Below are 15718 nucleotides of genomic sequence, written 5' to 3' on the forward strand. Positions count from 1 at the left end.
CGGATGACAGAATGAGACCCTGTCTCAAAAAAAAAAAAGGATGCTTTAGCCGAATCTCCTACATTTTGATGTGTGTCTTTTAATTATCCTGTGGCTCATATATTTTAAATTTTTTCCTTATGATTTGTTCTTTGATTCATAGATTATGTGTATGTCGTATTTAATATTCAGATAATTTAGGATTTTTAAGATACCTGTTAGATTTAGTCACACCATTCTCAGAGAATGTATTCTGTATGATTTTGATCCTTTGAAACTTAATGAGGCTTATTTTATGGCCCATCATATGCTCTATCTTGGTGTTGCTTGGTATAATGTTCTATAAATGTTAATTTGGTCAAGTTAGTTCATAGTGTTTTTCAGATCTTCTAAATCTTCACTGATATTTTGAGTACTTATTCTGTCAGTTGCTAAGAGGGTTGTTAAAGTCTTTATGATTATTGAGCTGTCTGTGTCTCCCATTAGTTTTGTCAATTCTTCAGTTATTTGGGATCTTTGTTATTAGGCACCTGCACGTTTAAGACAGTTTTGTTTTCTTGATGAATTGACCTTTTATCATTATGAAATACCCTATTTCCATTAATACTCCTTGTCTGAAAGTCTGCTTTATCTGACATTAATATAGCCACTTAAGCTTTCTTTAGCTTAGTGTTTGTATGGTCTTTTTTTGTCCTTCTACCTTTGTCTTTATGATTAAATGTGTTTCTTATAGACAACATGTGGGTAAGTCTTACCTTTTTGTCCAGTCTGACCTGTATAGAAGTCTCAGCATTTTAATTGGGGTGATTGGTACATTTACATTGAGTATAATTATTAATGTTTGGCTCTAAATCCCGTCTTGGTTGATTTCTGTTTATCCTGTCTGTTCTTTGTTCTTCTCTTCCTTTCTTCCTTCCATTTTTGGTGGGACTAATTCAGTATTTTTTAATAACTAATTCAGTATTTTTTAATAACTAATTCAGTATTTTTTAAATAATTCAGTATTATTTAGTATTCTTTTTATCTCCTTGGGGTTTTTTAGATGACTTTATTTTGTTATGTTTTAGTTGTTGCTCTAGAGATTACAATATGCACCTTTAATTAATCAGTCTGCCTTCCAAAACTATTTCGTTGCTTTATGAACAGTGTAAGAACCTTACAACACGATACATGCTATTCTTTTGTCTTTGTGTTTTTGTTTTTATATAAACCCTAGTTTATATAATTACTATTTTTACTTTAAACTGCTTATAGTCTTTTAAAGATGCACACGCATGCACATATATATCTACTTTTTTTTAAAAAGGTCTTTGGTATTTACTGACATACTTACCCTTTCTGGTGTTCTTCATTCCTTCCTGTAGAACCAGATTTCCATTTGGAATCATTTCACTTCAGCCTAAAGAATTTCTTTTAGCCTATCTTTATAGTACAAGTCTGCCGGAGACTAATTCCCTGCTTTTGTGTATTTAAAAATATATTTAGGCCAGGTGTGGTGGCTCATGCCTATAATCCCAGGACTTTGGGAGGCTTAGGCAGGTGGATCACCTGAGGTCAGGAGTTCGAGACCAGCCTGACCAACATGGTGAAACCTCGTCTCTACAAAAGTACAAAAATTAGCCCGGCATGATGGCAGGTACCTGTAATCCCAGCTACTCGGGAGGCTGAGGCAGAAGAAGCACTTGAACCTGGGAGGCGGAGGTTGCATTGAGCTGGGGATTGTGCCATTGCACTCTAGCCTAGGTGAGACAGCAAGACTTCATCTTAAATAAATAAATAAAAATAATGTATTTAGACCAGGCATGGTGGCTCATGCCTGTAATTCCAGCACTTTGGGAGGCCGAGGCAGGTGGATCACTTCAGGCCAGGAGCTTGAGACTGGCCTGGCCAACATGGTGAAACTGTCTGGCAAGAGAATTGCTTGAACCCATGGGACGGAGGTTGCAGTGAGCCAAGATCGTGCCACTGCACTCCAGCCTGGGTGATAGAGTGAGACTCTGTCTCAAAAAAAAAAAGGCCGGGCGCGGTGGCTCAAGCCTGTAATCCCAGCACTTTGGGAGGCTGAGACGGGTGGATCACAAGGTCAGGAGATCGAGACCATCCTGGCTAACATGGTGAAACCCCGTCTCTACTAAAAAAAAAATACAAAAACTAGCCAGGCAAGGTGGCGGGCGCCTGTAGTCCCAGCTACTCGGGAGGCTGAGGCAGGAGAATGGCGTGAACCCGGGAGGCAGAGCTTGCAGTGAGCTGAGATCTGGCCACTGCACTTCAGCCTGGGCGACAGAGCAAGACTCTGTCTCAAAAAAAAAAAAAAAAAAAAAAATATATATATATATGTATGTATGTATGTATATTTCCCTTTCATTTTTGAAGGATATTTTCACTGGGTATAGAGTTTGAGGTTGATGTTTTTTGCACTTTAAAGATATGATTCCATGGTTCTCTGCCTCCCTTGTTTCTGATGAAAAGTCAGCCATTATTCCTGTTGTTTTCCTGTATGTCATGTGTCTTTTTCCCTTCCGGCTGCTTTTAATATTTTATCTGTTATTTTTAGTATATCAACCTTGATACATTTATATGTGGTTTTCTTTGTATTTATTCTGCTTGGGGTTCACTGACCTTGGATCTGTGGATTGATTTCATTCAACACTTCAGGAAATTTCTTGGCCATTAGTTTGTCAATATGTTTTATTGGTGTTTTTTTTGTTTTTTGTTTTTTTTGAGATGGAGTCTCACTCTGTTGCCCAGGCTGGAGTGCAGTGGTGCAATCTCAGCTCACTGCAACCTCCTCCTCTGGGGTTCAAGTGATTCACCTGCTTCAGCCTCCCGAGTAGTTGGGATTACAGGCACCCACCACCATGCCTGGCTAGTTTTTGTGTTTTTAGTAGAGACAGAATTTCACCATGTTGGTCAGGCTGGTCTCAAACTCCTGACCTCAGATGATCCGCCAGCCTTAGCCTCCCAGAGTGCTGGGATTACAGGCGTGAGCCACCACACCCAGCCTAATATATTGTTTTATTCTTTCCTCTGCTTCTGGAACTCCAATTATGTTTATGTTAAGCAGTTTGCTATTGTCCCCAATACCTAGATGATCCGTTTTTGGTTTTTTTTTCACTTTTTTTCCTCTTTTCTGTTTCAGTTTGGGTTTCTATTGACATGTCTGTCCTCAGGTTCACTGGTTCTTTCCTCTACTGTGTTCAGTCTGCCAATCCCAGCAAAATAATTTCTCATCTCGAACATATTTTCATTTCTAGAATTTCTATTTGCCTTTAAAAAATAGTTTCTATATCTCTGCTGAAAATCTTCACCTTTTTATATATTTCATTCACCCTTTCCAGTAGATCTTTTAACATGTTTATCACAGTTATCTTAAAGGCCCCATCTGAGAATTCCAACATTTGGGCCATCTCTGGGTCTTATTCGGTTGGCTTGTTTTCCCTCTTGCCAATGGGTAGCATTTTCTTGCTTCATCATATGCCTCATAATTTTTTATTAAATGCCAGGCATTGTATGTAAAGAACAGTGAAGACTAAAGTAGAAAGGGTAGCTGTTACTATACATGGGTCGAGTAAGCTTAGTCTATAGTTGAACCGAGTCTGGGCTTTGAATGAGCTCACCTCTACTCTCAGATGATTTAAGGGTGGGATTAGAAGCTTCCTTTTAGTAGGACTTGGGATCTAAGAACTGAGTGACTTGGTTTTCCTGTTCTACCCTCATCCTTCAGTAAGCCCCACATAACTGCACTGTGGGGTGGGGTGTGGGTTTCTTTCTCAACTCTCCAGCTCCTTCACCAAACGTAGATGGCCACTGCTCCAGTTTAACCTCTCTGTCCTGATGTCAGTTACCTGTCTTTTTTGGTAATCCTGAGATCAAACAATTTTTTTTTTTCTTCTAGCCACTGTGGTCTGCAGATCAAAGCTCTGGCGAAAATCCATGCCTTTGTTCAAGACACGTGAGTGTTGCCCACTTTCCAGAAACCACCTATTTCAAGGGAAGATCTTGCTTTGCTCCTCCCCCCAAGCTGGTTGTTTTTTTCATTTCAAGAAACATTTTAAAACACCTACTCTTATCTCATACTCTGCTGTGGTCTCTGAAGGATGCCAGAGAAGCATATGACATGAACCTTGTCCCCAAATACTTTACACTGTCTTTGGGCAGATAACAGTAACCCAGGAAAAGGATACAGGAAAGTTTATTAACAGTGCATCAGAGGGTTATACAGTGACATAGCACAAGTAGAATACATAATGTTCAGGGGACACAGAGTAAAGAGTGATCAAGAGAGGAGAGGTAGGACTGATCAGAGAAACCTCTGGTAGGGGGTGAACATAAGCTAATTCAGCCTTGTGGGGCATGGTGACATCTGCTGAGACAGGTTTAGTATGGCCTGTGTCAGCAGAAGAGGAGCTAGAACATGCTGATGGGTGATTGAAAAGGGGTGTCAGAGAGGACCCTGGCATCCAGGTGGTCTGGAGGGCACTTTCTCCTTTCCCATTGTGGTGAGAAGGGCAGGTAATCCCATTTCATGTATGTTTGAGCTCCTGTCTTCAAAAGGAGAGCCTTGCATGTGTTGTAATCACGCTGGGCCAGTGGCAGCATAGTGTCTGTGTGTACACTCACATGTTCATTCATTCAGGCCTCCTCTCTATGGGATGTGAGGGGTGCACTGGGGGCACTCCTGTGTCTCGTAGAGATTTTAATCACTGACTGGCTTCATACTCCCAGGACACTGAGTGAGCCTCGACAGGCAGAGATCCGGAAGGAGTGCCTCCGACTCTGGGGGGTGAGTGTCTCCCCCAGCCCATTGCTGCTTCAGGGCAGGGAAGCCGTAGAGAAGAATGGGGTTAACTCCCAATCCTGTCACCTTAGGGTCTCTCCGCATCCAAAAATATATGCTACCCTCACAGCATCCCAGAGGTTGACTTTTCGGCATTGCTGGTAGTTACCTCCTTGGCCCTTTCACTGCAGGTTTGACCCTGCAGCTGGGTCAGAAAGGACTAAGGGGCGGGGTGTGGGGAGGTAGACTGGCATCAGTTTTGCAACTGGTGGCCCCATGTAGCAGCACTGACCACAGAGAGCCCCAGAGAAAGGGAAGTAGCCTTTGGGGTGCATTGCCACAGGGTCTGAAAGGGAGCAGTGAGTGAATTATCCACCTCCATCCCTGTCAGCCTAGCCTCCTTTGTTGTGTGCCATTCCTCCTCCCCAGTCTGACCCTATCCTCCACCTGCGTACACTCATACACGGCCTCGGTCAAACGGGCATTTGAAAGTCAAGGCTCTTTGCTGTCTTATTTCAGATCCCAGACCAGGCTCGTGTGGCTCCTTCTTCCTCTGACCCCAAATCAAAGTTCTTTGAGCTAATCCAGGTAAGACTGGTGTCTGTGGTGGAAATAATTCAAGTTAGAGATCTGTCTCTAGATGTGGATAGTATCACTGAGGCCCCAAATGCATGGCCTCCAGAGGGTTTGTGCAGATGCCCCTCATGGATTCTAAGGGGCAGAGCTAAGGCTGCCACAGTGGGAAACCTTTGGTATAGGGTGTTGAATTCCCCAAGAGCAGTCAGGCCAACGGTAGATTCTCATCTTCAGTGCCTGTGCTCAGCATTCCTGCCACCCAAAGGGTGGTTCTGGCTCTGTCACCCTGGCAAGTTCAGGGTCCTGTGGGATTTGCCTACAAAAGAGACACAGAGTATAGGATGATCTTAGACAAGGGAGCTGGGCATAGGGTGAAGGGAGCTGCCAGGGAAGCCCACAGCAGGGTTGGCCTAAACCCCAGCTTCTTTGTCTTATTTCTGGTGACCTGGTCCTCAGAGTTCTTTTGCCCTGTTTCTTCCTACCACTCAACCTCCAGCTTTTACTTGGGCCTCATTTAAATCTGGCCCAGATCATGGGCAATTGTGCTGGTTTTGTGGGGGTCAGGGAGTAGAGACCGAGGTTCAAGATGCCCTCCAAAGAATTGTATGTGTACAATTTTCTAAATGGGGTAAAGAGATCACTAAACTGTTCTCAAACCAACTGCTGGAGAATCCTTGCTTTTACTTTTATTGAAGGGGCAGCTTTTATATTCTGGTGACATTTTCTTATAGGTCTGGTAAATTGATCTGTACTTGGGGACTCAGTGTTCTTTACTTTTCCAGCCTCTCCTAATAGGTCCTACAGGAACATTCCAAGTAGATGGAAATAGATCCCATTTAGTGCACAGTTAGGTAGAGAAGGGGGTGCAGGTGAGCGTATTTCAGAGAGCCAGTGCTTCCTGTCCCTTGCCTTGTCGAGCCTGCCCCCAGCCCATATAGGCACCCATACTGTCCCTTCCCCCAACCTGACAGTGTTTTCTCTGACTCGTGGCTGCAGGGCACTGAGATTGACATCTTCAGCTACAAGCCCACACTGCTCACCTCTAAAACCCTGGAGAAGATCCGCCCTGTGTTTGACTACCGCTGCATGGTGTCTGGCAGTGAGCAGAAGTTCCTCATCGGCCTGGGGGTAAGTCTGCACCTGGCTTCCTGCCCTGCTCGGGATGGTGGATTTGCCCTTTGTGGGAATCTGGACTGCTGCCTGCCACACTTGGTACATGTTCTCTTGGCACTAAGTAGCTGTTGCTTTAACTCTAGTGAAGGTATTTCTTAAAACTTTATTTCCTTTCTTCCTCTGAGTTTGCCAAGTGTCATTCATTCATTCTTTCATTTGTTTCTTCAACTCTGTGCATTGCTAAAGGGAACACTGCCGCTTTTCTTGTGATATAGAGCTTCCCAGGCTAGCAGCGTGGTCAGCAGGCTAATCTGGCTTGAGCCCGTGCAGCCATTCCTTTGCAACACCACCACCACCCCATGCCATCCCCCGTCTTGCAAAGATACTCCCTGTCCTTACCCTGGGCCCCCTGGAGTCTAAAATGAGGTGAGGGAGAGCCTTGGCAAGCTCTTTATCTTACTTAACTGGGTAAAGTCATTGCTTTTTCTTTCAACTCTTGACTTGTGTTTCTATATAATTTGATCCTGTCTTCCTCAGTTACATCTTTTGTGTCCTCTCACACTGTCTTTTTCTCATTTTACTTACTCTCTCCTTCTCTGCTCTCTGGATTCTTCAACAAACCCACCTTAGACATACACGAAATTGGATCTTTTTTGAGGGCCACTAATTATGGACTTAGGTCTTTTGAGTGGTGCCCTGCGCCTGTTCCAAGGCTGAGCCAGATCTCTGCTTCTCTTCTGCAGAGGCACTGGAGAACACTACTATCATTATCACTAAAGTATAATGGATTTAATTTCTCATAGACATTTTCTTCTGACATTTCCCAGTCCTATCAGTTTGTAGCTGCCAACTAAAAGCTCTTTTGAGAAGTAAGCCTTTTATCCTTCGATGTCCATGCCTTCCTTACCCGACTGTTTCTGCCTATAGAAATCCCAGATCTACACGTGGGATGGCCGCCAGTCAGACCGCTGGATCAAGCTAGACCTGAAGACAGAGCTGCCTCGGGACACTCTGCTATCTGTGGAAATTGTGCATGAGCTGAAAGGGGAGGTCAGAGATGGTTCTGCTCAAGTGTTGGCCTTGCAGCTAGGGGACTAGGGAGCTGCTGAACCTGGCCTTTTGCCCTGAGTTAACTTGGTTACATTGTGTGGTGGCTGACAGGGCCGAAGGCTGGGCTAAGGGTTTATAATGACTCTTCTCCCGGAGCAGTTGCTCTAAGCCACAGTGGTTCAGGTAAGGAGGAGCACAGTCTCTGTGCGTCAGAGGAGACCTTGATTGTCTCTGTGCATTGAGGGCCCTACTGAGTCTACTGGATATTTTTTAGCAGCTGATTTAGCTTTTGACCAGAGATCCCTTGGGAAAGAAGAGACTTGTTATTTCTCAGGAGCCATGAGTATGAAATCTATATGGTAACATTCAGAACAGTCAGTAGGAACAGTTGGCAAGGGGTATAAGCCAGATCCTGGCTGGAGTGCCATGGCAGCAACCTCACTGGGTTTGAGGTTCAAGGGGCCTCATCACCAATGCCTTGGATCTTACCCTGCTCAGAAGCCCAGGCCAGTCGTTCTGACAAGCAGCTGGGAGGGAGACAAGAGAAATATCCCGCTAATATTTAGAGCCCTACCTTTCCCCTGGCTATAGGCGGAATGGAGCCAGCATGCCATGGTGGGGGTTAGTGGGGCCTGAAGGCTGACGCCTGGCAGATTGGGCAGTGTACTTACTTATCCTTCTAGGGGAAGGCCCAGCGGAAGATCAGTGCCATCCACATCCTCGATGTCCTTGTGCTGAATGGCACCGATGTTCGGGAGCAGCACTTTAACCAGCGGTCTGACCTGGGCCCCAGGGTAGGGAGGGTGGGGGTAGGCCAGGGCAGCTTGGGAGGACAGCAGCCTCCTGAGGTGTGGCCCCTCACCCAGGGCTTCTCTGCTTGTCCACATCCTGAGTTTCCCTCTCCCACCCACTGGGTGGTCCCAAAGTCAGGGTGAGAATTGGTGTTGCCACTTCAGAGTTGGCTAGGGCTTGGGCCCTGGTTATCAGAGATACCAGCACACTCCATTTTGCCACAGCTGCTCAGGTTGAGGTATTTAAGGTTGAGCAAGAGGGTGACCTTGTGGGAAGAGGGGTACTCCTTGGAAGAAATATCCTGTGCTTGAGTGGTCCCATTTAAGTTGCTTCATCTGAGTGGGTGCACTGTGGTGTCCATGCTTTGGGGTGACAGGGCAGACATAATAAAGATGATACTTGAAGTTCTAGTGGAGGTGACTGAGCACAGCTGAAGGCACACTTCAGGAAAACCAACCGACATAGTGAAATTAGAGGTCAGAATCCACAGGGGTGGGGCATGAATAAAGACGTCGGTGGAGAAGGGCAGGGCGGGCATCCTGGGGGACGTGGGTGCTGCCTCTTGGAGCAGTCTTGCCGCAGATTCAGAAGGTTCTCTGACTGGAGCTGTGAAAATGCCCTGGGGGTAGGGGTGCTGGTGGAGGCATCCTTGGCTTGCCTCTGAGAGAGACTGTTTGGATTGTAGAATTCAGCTTGCCGAGAAATTTGTGAAAGCCGTTTCCAAGCCCAGTCGGCCTGACATGAATCCCATCAGGTGAGCGTGGGGTCCCTCCCCTCCATGCTTCTTTCTGGCCAGTACCTGCTGCTCCCGTCCAGTGAGGGATGGGAGGGCTCAGTGGAGGGCACTAGGCAAGTTGGTGTTAGAGACAAGACCATTCTTGCTGAGAAGTTTGTGTGAGGGTGCTAGGTAGGTGACTTGCCCCAGAGCATCTCCCCATCCTGCCTGGCAGTGGGTGAACTTCATTCTGAGGGGTTAAGGCATCCTTGTTGTTAAGATGCACGTGCTTCTGAAAGTGCCAGCCCACCTCATGAATCACCTGTTCCCACTTGAGCATTGTTAGCACATCACCTGGCCTTTTTATTTTTTTTTTCAGGTAAGAAATGGGTGCTGAGGGAATGGGAATTTTGAACATGAAAAAGAGAAGAATGGTTTGAGGGAATGGGACCCCCAGTGCTGAGGGAGAAGGCCAGGGTTGTTGTAATGTTAGATAGTGGGAAGGTTCCAGGACCCTGAGAGGGAAAGGAGGAAGAGAACAGAGTCAGGAGGAGACAGATGGAGGACACACTTTTCCAGGGTAGGCTGAGGTCTGAGGTTATTGCCAAAGGGTACTGTTTAGCCCTGCTCTTGGGGGCTTCATGTGGCTGGAGACTGAGGTATCTAGTTACACTTTATCTACATTGTTTTTGTTCTTTTTAACATAAATTTACTTAGTTAAAATTAAATTCAGTATTGAGAATGCACTTTATAGGTGGCATGCAAAAGTCCCAAAGGAATTTCTGTCTGCGCTTTAAAATGTCCTGTCTGCTAGGTCCTGAAAGACAGCTCCCGGGGGAAACCTTGCTTTCATTGCTTGTGGTTTGGTTGCTGGATTTCTGGGAACCTTCCCCACTAGCAGTTCCAAAGACATGTTCAGGGCCCCCAAGAGCTGAGCGTGGGCGTCAAACAGGAGCCCTGCATCCTTGTTAGGGTTTCCCCACCCACTGTGGATAATAGGACTATTAGGACTGTTTAGCAGTAACGTGTTATGGAAGGCCTAAAATCCACATGGACAGACCTGGGCAAGAGCCTACTCCTTGGTTTTCTCCCCTCTGGTGATGGTGAAGATGCCTTGGGGGTGAGAATGCTGACAGAGACATCTTTGTCTGCCAGACTTTTCTTCCTCTTTCTCCCTCCTGTCTTCCAGCATCTGTAGTTTCACTCCCAAGTTGCCCTGACACAGGCCTGAGGAGCTGCTTGGCAGCTCTGAAACCCAGGGCTTGTCTGTGTAGAACAGCCACAGGGCAGGCTCGGTGTCCTTGCTGCCGGTGGGCTGGGTGGTTTCAGGGAGGGCCTGGGGCAGAAGCCAAGGTCAGGTGCAGTCTCCTGCCTCCCAGCTGCCTCCTGGACGAGAATGTCCCCCAGGAAGCCTTTGTCTCTGTCCCTCTACCCGCAGGGTGAAAGAGGTGTACAGACTGGAAGAGATGGAGAAGATTTTTGTCAGGTGAGTGACTTGACCGGTGAAACTCAGATTCAAGAGGAGGTGGGGGTGCGGCCATGTCCTGGAGTCATCCTCTGTTTCGTAGAGACTGGTCAGGGGTGGGGTGGTGCGCTGGCTCCAGTGGTCCCCTCACCTCACCTGCCTCTCTGCAGCACCGCTGCAGTCAAGAGCCCCCCGGCTGAGAGCTGCTTCAGCATCCTATCAGGAGGGAGCCGGGTGGGCTGTGTCAGGCAGAAATACGGGCTCATTGATGCTGTCACAGTTACGATGGGCCCTGCGAGGGGCAGAGCAGCAAGCTGCTTGAAATACCATAAATCCCAGCTCCCGGTGCTGAGAGAAATTGAGCCTGGAGGGGTAGAAGGGGCATAAATGCGTCCTCATGTTCTTAGTGGTGTGCGGGTGCTCACAGATCTCAGTCTCCTGGGTGTGCTTATGTGGAGGTTACATTAACGCTTTAGTGGCCGCATTGCCATGGGCACCCATGGTATCAGATCTCACCCTTACTGGTGTTACCCTGAAATCCTCCAAGCAGCAGTGACACAGCAGGGTCATTTGTTACTCCCCTGCCTCCACTGCCTGAGTAGGAATTCAGGACCTGAATTCTAAACTCAGCATGGCCACCCACTCACTCGGCTCTGTGCCTTAGTTTCGTCTTAAGGCAAACCAGGATCAGATACTACAGTTGGGGTGATTTTATTAGTCAGAGACTAATTTTATCAGCCAGGGCCTTTTCTCTCTCTCATGTACATACCTTCTTGGGGAAGTCAGGTTGGAGATGAAGATCATCAAGGGCTCCAGTGGCACCCCAAAGCTCAGCTACACAGGGCGTGATGACCGGCACTTTGTACCCATGGGCCTCTACATCGTCAGGACAGTGAATGGTGGGTGAGGAGGGACTGTTCCCGCCATCCCCTCCCCTCTCCCCTCTCCCCACCAGGTGATGGGCCCAGACCCTACCTGAGCCAGAGCGAAGGGCTCCCAGCTAAGGTGGGTAGCAGCTAGGCTGGCGTTTCTCCGAGGTGTATGTTAGGGGACAGTGTTCCCTGAGCCTCTTCTGTTCTTCCATGGGCCCTGGGAGTTGGTTAGGGAATAGAGAGAGGAGCTCAACTTGTACACAAGCACGTGTTGTTCTCCTGGCAGGAAAAGGGCCTTCTCAGTAGACAGCGCAGATCCAGAAAGTCAAGCTTGGCTTCTTCCATTTTGCATCCCCCTTTCTTCAGAGCCCTCTGGCTAACAGAGTCCTATATCTGTCAGAGTCCTAGAGATGTCACCCTGATGGCAGGTTGGCAAGACTGGGGTGGGGTCGTTGAGAAGTCACGGCTTAGTCATTCTCCTGGAGCCCCTTTGGGCTGGTGATGAAGGCTGCTGCCTCACGGGCTGTTCCCTGCTTGCTTTTGGGGAGAGGCAGGAATAGGACCACCAGGAGTGGAGGAAGGCACGCACCTGTCCTCCACAAGTGCTTTGTGTCCCCTTCTGGGCTTCATCCCCTCTTCCTCCTGTCAGAGCCCTGGACTATGGGATTCAGCAAAAGCTTCAAGAAGAAATTCTTCTACAACAAGAAAACCAAGGACTCTACCTTTGACCTCCCCGCAGACTCCATTGCCCCATTTCAGTAAGTAGCTCTCCTCCAAGCCTGCCCTCCTTAGCAGCCTCAAGTACTCCTGCAGGATGTCAGCCAGCTGTCCTGGGGCACACCCTGGTTCCTGAGACTGTTGCCCATGTAGGGGTTCCCCTGAGCACAGGCCTGAGAACACCTTTGTGGGGATGGCAGCCCCCTGCAGGTGTGGCTGGGCCTGGGTAGAGCTGGTGAGGGAAGCATGATGCCTGGACCTGCCGTAATGGTTACGGACCTGGCTGTGAAGGCCCATCTGGGCAGCGTATCCACCCCATGGAGCAGCCACATTTCGGTGACATTCCAACACTGGCCTGATGGTGGGAACATGCTGAGGGCCCACAGCCCTGCCCCTTGGCACTCAAGGTCCCAGCTGTCCCTCTTTAAGACCCGGTGTCCATTAGACTGTTGGTCATAGGCTTCCCCAGCAGCCCTAATGTGCCTGTAATTAGCCACTGACATTTTCTGTCACCACACTACTAATACTGTTCTATTAGAGAAGCACAGACAGATAAGCCAGGAATATCAGTCATTGTAGGAATCCAGTTGGATGCAATTAGCAGCAACAGCTGTTTGTTGGGAAAAGTTGGTGCTGGGAGGCAGGGCAGAGCTAGGGCCTACTGGGTACCTTTTGCCTGCCAGGGGGAAGACCCTCAACTAAAGTCACTGACAGATCCCTGCGCCCGACACCCTTAAGAATACTTGACCCTATGCCATCTGGGTGCAGTCCCCTAACCTCTTTCCCCTCCCTCTCCTCCCAGCATCTGCTACTATGGCCGGCTCTTCTGGGAGTGGGGGGATGGCATTCGTGTGCATGACTCCCAGAAGCCCCAGGACCAGGACAAGCTGTCCAAGGAGGATGTCCTCTCCTTCATCCAGATGCACAGGGCCTAAGAGCCTCAGGATGCGCCACCCCTGCAGAATGCCCTGTCATTCCTGAGACGGGGCCACCTGGGGCCCATAGTGCTGGCTTCTTCCCCCTCTTGAAAAGGGACTGGGGAGCACTGCACCTGGCATGAGGAGTGGGTGGCCTCCTCCCCATCCCCCTGAAGAGCTCAGGCAGGGCCCTGCAGAGAACACTCCCACGTTCCTTCTGGGACACCTGCCTGGGAACTTCCCCCTGCCAGGACTCAGCCTGAAGGAAGCTGCTCCTGAGGCAGGTATGAGGTCAGTGCCTAGGGCACGTGGGGCCGATGGAGGACGTGTCAGAGTGGCAGAGCTGTGGGCTCTGCTGTTCTCTCCTGCATCCTGTAGACTCACTTTTCTGAGTTCCATGCACTGCCCTGAGGGTAGCCATGCCCTTGCTTTGCCCAACTTTTTATTGGGCCATCCCTGAGTGGGTGGAGACCTGCTGTCGTGAGCTGGCCAGGAGAACCTGCTATAAAAAATCACGGTTTTGTTTCTTTGAACTTACTGTTTTGATGCCAAGTTGGAGACGATTTTCTTGTCTCCTTCCCCCATTCATCCTGGCCTTGCCTGAAGTTCTTCCTAGCTCAGAGGTCTGACAGTCCAGCAGGGTGGGAAGGAGGGAGTGTGGGCCATCCGTCCCTGATACCACATTGAGATCCTGGGAGCCCTCTTTCGTACTGAGTATGGAGTTGTAGAGCCATCCTAGGTCCCATCCCCTCTTGGTCCAAACACTGGGCAGCGCTAGATGGCAGGAAGCAGCCTCCAAGACCTGTCTTTCTCTCCCCCACAGCAGCAGTGGCCCCACCAGTAACCAAGGGTACCTCCAGGGGTTTGGGTAGCGCTGCCCTCTGACAGTCATGCACCACTGTCTGCCATAGCCGCTCTAGGGTCTTGACAGAATTCTGAGCTGGAAGTGCAGCTCCCTTGCTACCCTTTCCCTTCCTTTTTCTTCCCTAATAGGAGGTACAATCTGCTTTTGTTTGTCATTATGTGGTCACTCCCATTTCCTTTATCTTGTCTGACAACGCTGAGAGGAGGGGGAGCTGGGCCGTAGCTTGGGGTGGGGGAGGGCACCTGTGGTTGTTTTTAATGGGAAATACCTCTCAGAGATGTTCATGCAGGCTCCCTAGGGCCCCATCCCAGTGCCAGGCTGGTTTCCATGGCGATAGGGCACTGAGGCTCCCGTGAGGTTGGAATCGACTTCACCATGGGGGTCCTTCAGCCAGCATCCAGCTCCCCACCCCCAGGCTGGCAGCAGCACAGCTGAGATGCTGTATTTCCACCCAATTCTGGGTATATCAGTGTGTCTTGCAGAATCTTGGATCATTAAAGATAAACATATTTTTAATGCCTGTGTGGCTCTGTGTTGGGGCTGCTGCTGTTTGTCCTCAGTGCTTTGTGGTCTGAGACTGACTTGGATGAAACAGCTTGGGTCAGAAGTGAAGGGGAGGCAGCGCTACTCAAAGCAGAGGAGAGAAAAGAGGGTTTGTTTAATCGGAGCCTGTCCAAGCTCTTGGGCCCCTGCAGGGCTCCCAGGGCTGCTGCTTGCTGCTCAAGAAGGGGCCCAAAGAAGAGTTGGGGGAAATTATGCAGCTCCTGTTAGAAGCAGGGACTGCAGAATGAATGAACCCACAGCCCCGGGAGGGCAGAGAGGCACCTTCCCCCCTTACATAAATCACACATCTCACTCCATGGTGGCACTGTGACAATCCAAGATCAGTCTGTGTGACTAAAATAACAGAGGCGTCAGACCAATTAGTGTCACTAGACTTGGGGGAAAGAGGGAGGGAGAGATGGTTTCACTGACCCTAGCCTGCCTTCCCTCCAAGGAGAGCTGGTTCTGCCTGCAGGGGGCTGTGCCTGGGGGCGGGGGATGCAGATGCTGCAGGCACCTCCTTTCTCTGTTCCCAGCTGATTTCTCCACCAGTTAGTCATCGCCCTGGTGCTGGTTCCTCCCAAAGTCCTCCTTCACTTTGCTAGACTTCCTCACTTTAGCCCCAAGAGTCCTTCGTGGATGACCTTAGCTCCCTGGGCAACTCTGTCCCTTGTTTTTCCTACTTAATTGGTTTCATCTCAGCTATCCACGCCCTTCCTCTGTTCTGCCTTGCTGCAGCCTCCTACCTGCTCCCCTCCTTATTCCTAAGCTAGGAGTTAGAGTTGGGGGGTGGAAGGGTAAAGGGGATATCTGAGTTTGCTGCTCCTGCCACAGCTCCTCCTCTGATCAGCCCCACCCCTCCTTCTCACTACAAACCCTACCTGATTTACTGGCCACTGTCACCGTAAGTCTGTCTGATCATTACCATGACTCTTGCTGCCCGCTCGCAGCCTCTCCAGCCTTGCCTGCCTGTCGAAGATGGATTAACTCCGCACTCCCCCAGGATTGCCACATGACCACTTCAGGTCCCCAAGCCACCCTTCACTGCACAGACTGCACTTTTTCTCCCATAATTACAAGCAATGGCACTGGCTGGATGGCATGACAGTGTGTAGTGGGGGGATGGACAGGTGGCACAATGTCTGCTGCTCAGCCCCAGCAGTGCCCAAGCCCTGGAAGTAACTCCCACTATTTGGCTTGGGAAGTGCTTCCCACTGTCTCCTTACTTCCCACTCGAGCTAGGGGCCTTCTCCTCTATTCTGAATTGTAAGCCAGAGCTTTCCCTTGAACATCTCTTCTTCCTTGATTCTTGAGTGCGGCCCCTGCTGCTGCCCCTT

At 49.1% G+C, this 15718-nt stretch overlaps 1 protein-coding gene across 2 annotated transcripts in view; it reads left to right on the forward strand.

Annotated features, from left to right (window-relative positions):
- CMTR1 (cap methyltransferase 1) overlaps nt 1-14354 on the forward strand; it is a 48529-nt gene extending 34175 nt beyond the window's left edge. Inside the window, exons 14-24 of one of the 2 annotated variants that reach the window (XM_033217028.1) lie at nt 3875-3931; nt 4705-4762; nt 5276-5344; nt 6329-6460; nt 7373-7495; nt 8179-8270; nt 8973-9041; nt 10441-10488; nt 11254-11366; nt 11989-12097; nt 12859-14354. In XM_033217028.1, coding sequence (XP_033072919.1) covers nt 3875-3931; nt 4705-4762; nt 5276-5344; nt 6329-6460; nt 7373-7495; nt 8179-8270; nt 8973-9041; nt 10441-10488; nt 11254-11366; nt 11989-12097; nt 12859-12991 — 1003 coding nt within the window. In that variant the 3' untranslated portion in view covers nt 12992-14354. Of the gene's footprint in view, nt 1-3874; nt 3932-4704; nt 4763-5275; nt 5345-6328; nt 6461-7372; nt 7496-8178; nt 8764-8972; nt 9047-10440; nt 10489-11253; nt 11367-11988; nt 12098-12858 lie in introns of those variants that run through there. The other variant, XR_004438704.1, reaches the window with a different exon arrangement.
- Nucleotides 14355-15718: the final 1364 nt, after the last annotated feature.

The sequence above is a fragment of the Trachypithecus francoisi genome, unplaced genomic scaffold (genome assembly GCF_009764315.1).
Source record: "Trachypithecus francoisi isolate TF-2019V2 unplaced genomic scaffold, Tfra_2.0 Lachesis_group10, whole genome shotgun sequence".
In the NCBI taxonomy this organism is placed as follows: Eukaryota; Metazoa; Chordata; class Mammalia; order Primates; family Cercopithecidae; genus Trachypithecus; species Trachypithecus francoisi.